Source organism: Rhincodon typus, chromosome 5 (genome assembly GCF_021869965.1).
Source record: "Rhincodon typus isolate 14 chromosome 5, sRhiTyp1.1, whole genome shotgun sequence".
NCBI classification, from domain to species: Eukaryota; Metazoa; Chordata; class Chondrichthyes; order Orectolobiformes; family Rhincodontidae; genus Rhincodon; species Rhincodon typus.
In genome coordinates, this window is record NC_063336.1 from 593,922 (window position 1) to 598,076 (window position 4,155).

At 51.3% G+C, this 4,155-nt stretch overlaps 1 protein-coding gene across 1 annotated transcript in view; it reads right to left on the bottom strand.

The window, feature by feature from the left end:
• The window catches only part of LOC109922789 (GTP-binding protein 2), a 7,036-nt gene extending 6,463 nt beyond the window's left edge, over nt 1–573 (bottom strand). The window contains exon 1 of the mRNA XM_048597132.1: nt 141–573. Coding sequence (XP_048453089.1) covers nt 141–479 — 339 coding nt within the window. The 5' untranslated portion in view covers nt 480–573. The remainder of the gene's footprint in view (nt 1–140) is intronic.
• Between the last annotated feature and the right edge of the window lie 3,582 nt (nt 574–4,155).

Consider the following 4,155-nt stretch of genomic DNA (forward strand, 5'->3'; position numbering starts at 1 on the left):
GGGGGGGGGCTGTTAGTAAACAGCAGTCTGGAGGGGGGAAAGAGGGTTCAAATCCCTGCCACCGCACTCACACAAACCGAGACAGCCCCAGCCCCAGTCCCAGCCCCCTCCCCACTCCCGGTCCCCGATTCCCCTCTTACCTCTGGCGGGAGGAAGGGCGGGTTGTTGCGGCCCCGGGGCCGGCTGCGGATTTTCTTGTGCGGGCCTTTGGGGGCCGCGGGCGGGATCTTATTGTTTTTATGAGGAAGCCCACAAGGTAAGGGCCCACCTGCCAGGCCTGGGGCTGTAGCGGGAGCCCGGCCGGGAGTCGGGCCCCGAGCGCGGCCGCTGGTGGTGGCGGTCTGCCGTGACGGGCGCCTGCAGCATGAAGTAATGGAGAGCGGTGCAGGAGCAGCGGGCGCTCCCCCTCCACCGGGCGGCATAGCCCCTGCGGCAGGGCCCGGGAAACCCCCGAACAGCTCGCTCAGCCGCGGCTCCATGACAACGGGCCTCGTGCCCCCGCTCAAAGCCCAACCGTCACAGCCCCGCACCCGAGCCTCCGCCCGTCCCAACGCGCACGCGCCACAACCGCCGGCGGTGGCTTGCCGACTGCGCATGCGCGCTCCCCGTCCCGGACCGTCATCCTCTGTGAGCGCAGGCACTGCGCAAGGCCTGCCGGGACCTGTAGTCTCTCCTACAAATGAGCACTCCCATAGCTACCTGGACAAACCCACTGACTCCCTCAGCTACCTGGACTACACCTCCTCTCACCCACCTTCCTGCAAGAATGCGATCTCTACTCCTAATTCCTCCACCTCCACCGCATCTGCTCCCTAGATGGACGTTCCACTCATGTACATCCCAGATGTCCTCATATTTCAAGGACCGCAACTTCCCCCCTCCGGCGATCAAAAATGCTCTCAACTGCATCTCTTGTACTTCTCATACTTCTGCCCTCACATCCCCTCCCCGACAACAAAAACAAAGACAGAATCCCCTTTGTCCTCACATACTAACCTCATTACCCCTACTAACCTCTGCATCCAATGTATCGTTCTCCGCCATTTCCGCCACTTACAATCCAGCCCCTCCACCAAACAGATATTTCTCTCCCCACCCTTTACCTTTCATAGGGACTGCTCACTCCATGACTCCCTCATCTGCTCCACACTCCCCACTAACCCCAGCACCCCCGGCACCTTTCCCTGCAACTGCAGGAAGTGCTACACCTGCCCCTACACCTCCATTCAAGGCCCAAGGCAACCTGTCCAAATCCGACAGGATTGTTCCTGGTGTGGTCTCCTTTACATCAGTGAGACCAAACACCGACTCGGGGACCACTTCGTGGAGCATCTGAGCTCTGTACCCGATAATCAACAACATCTTCCAGTCACCAACCATTTTAACTCCCTCTCCCACTCCCTGGGTGACATGTCCATCCTGGGCCTCCCCCAGTGCCACAATGACACCACACACAAACTGGAGGAGCAACACCTCATGTTCCATCTTGGGAGTCTACAGCCTGATGGCCTGAACATAGAATTCACCAGTTTTAAAATCTCCCCACCCCTGGCTTCATCCCACACCTAACTCTCCCTCTAATCCCCACCTCCTTGACCCGACAGAAGTCCATCTTCTTTCCCACCTAACTGCCCCACCTTTCCCACTGACCAATTCCCACTACCCCCACCTGCATCCACCTATCACCATCCTGCTTACCTTTCCCCAGCCCTACCCATCCTCCCTTTTGCCTCCTTGACCCTACTCCACCTGTACATCTTCTCTCCCACCTATCTGCCCCTCCCAGCCCACTGACCAATCCCCACCACTGCCTACCTACACTCACCTATCACCATCCAGCCCAACCCCTGCTCCCTCTATTTATTTACCAGCTCCCTTCCCTCTCCCCAGTTCTGAAGAAGGGTCCCAAAATGTCAACTTTCCTGTTCCTCTGATGCTGCCTGACCTGCTGTGTTCCTCCAGCTCCGCACTGGGTTGACTTGCTTTTCCATGGCATCCCTTACAGAGCATGCTTACAGCCCAGAGAGAGAGAATAGGAACCTTTCAGGGATATCCTCAAAGCAACTCTGAAGAGTCAGTCCATTCTTTCATTCATTCACGGGACATGGGCACCATTGGCTGGGCCCAGCACTTATTGCCCATCCCTAGTTGCCCCCCCTTGAGAAGGTGAGCTGCCTTCTTGAACCGCTGTAGTCCATATGCTGTAGGGTTTACCCACAAAGCACTCAGGGATGGAATTCCAGGATTTTGACCCAGCTATAGTGAAGGAATAGTGATATATTTCCAAGTCAGGATGGTGAGTGGCTTGGAGGGGATCTTGAAGGGGGTGTTGTTCCCATATATCTGCTGCCCTTGTCCTTCTAGATGGAAGTGGCCATGGGTTCGGAAGATGCTGAGGATCTTTCTGCAGTGCATTTTGTAGATAGTACACACTGCTGTTGGTGCAAATAGAACTCCTTTATTCATTCATGAGATGAGGGAATCACTGGCTAGGCAGTGTTTATTGCCCATCCCTAGTTCCCCAACAATTGACAATGGATTCATGGTCATTATTAGATTCTTAATTCCAGATATTTATCGAATTCAAATTCCACCATCTGCCGTGGCGGGATTCAAACCCGGGTCCCCAGAATATTATACGGGTCTGTGGATTAACAGTCTAGAGATAATCGACAACACCTTCTGGTTACCAACCATTTTAACACCCCCTCCCACTCCCTCGGTGACATGTCCATCCTGGGCCTCCTGTAGTGCCACAGTGACGCTACCTGGAAACTGGAGGAGCAACATCTCATATTTCGCCTTGGGAGTCTACCTCCCCAGAACTAGAGGGATAGATAGTGTTCTCTGCGGCTGTGAGCAGGAGTCCCAAATGCTGTGCTGTCTGCCTGGTGCCAGGGTTAAGAAAATCTCCTTGGGACTGAAGAAGAACAAAGAACTTGGAGAGGGAGGGCAGGGATCCAGTAGATTTCCACAATGAATCCAATGACACTAGTAGGACTAGAGAGGAAGTTTTGCTGAAAGACTTTGAATAATCAGGAGTTAATTCAATAAACAGATCCTCCAAGGTAATAATTTCTTAGTTTTGGGGCCCTGTATCTAAGGAAAGATAGAGTGGCATTGGAGGCCGTCCAGACAAGGTTCATCGGCTAATCCTGGGTATGAGGGCTGTCTGATTGGGGACAGGTTAGGAAGGTTGACCCTGTACTCATTGGAGTTTAGAAGAATGAGAGGCGACCTTATTGAAACATAAAAGATTCTTAGGAGACTTGACAGGGGAGATGTGGAGAGGTTGTTTCCCCTGTGGGACAATCTAGGACGAGTGAGCATCATCTCATAATAAGGAGTCACAAATTTAAGACAGAGATGAGGAGAAACTTCTCTCTGAAGGGAGTGAATCTGTGGAATTCTTCACCAAAGAGGACTGTCGAAGCTGCGTCTTTCAGTATATTCAAGGCTGAGACAGATTTTTAACAAATAATGGAATCAAGGATTGTGAGGAAAAGGCAGGAAAGTGGAGTTGAGGATTATTGGTGTTGGATAGGGTGCTGGTTGAGGATAGGACCCTCTCAATTGCAGTTGTATTGGCCCCGGATTGATTTTATTCACATACAAATTCAGTTGTTGTTGGTAAGGTCTGCATTTGTTCTCTATCATGAATTCCCCTGGAGAAGATGATGATGAGCTGCTGACTTGACCCACTGTGTCTGTGTTTTGATACCTCTGAGATGAACCTTTAGCTTTGACCTTATCTTGCTTTCTATTCCCATTTTATATTACTAACTGACACAGACTGCAATTCAGTCACAGTTTCCTTTTCAAAATCATATTTTATTCAAGTAAAACACATTGGAGATAGTAGCACATGAGCCGACAAGGCCCCAAACCAAACAACCACTCTAGACACGGCACCTGACACAGAGTGAGTCAAATACATTACATTAATTAAGAGAAATAGAGATCCTTAAAGATATTTAAATCAAATTCATTCAAATAGCTTAGATTAAATCCAGCAGAAACTTAGTTCTGATTAACCTCACATTCAGGAACTGGGCCAGGAGTGTGAGGAATTGTACACCTGACCAACATGCTGGTTCGTGTCAAACATGATCCAGAAACACCAGGTAGTGTCGAACACGATCCAGAAACACCAGG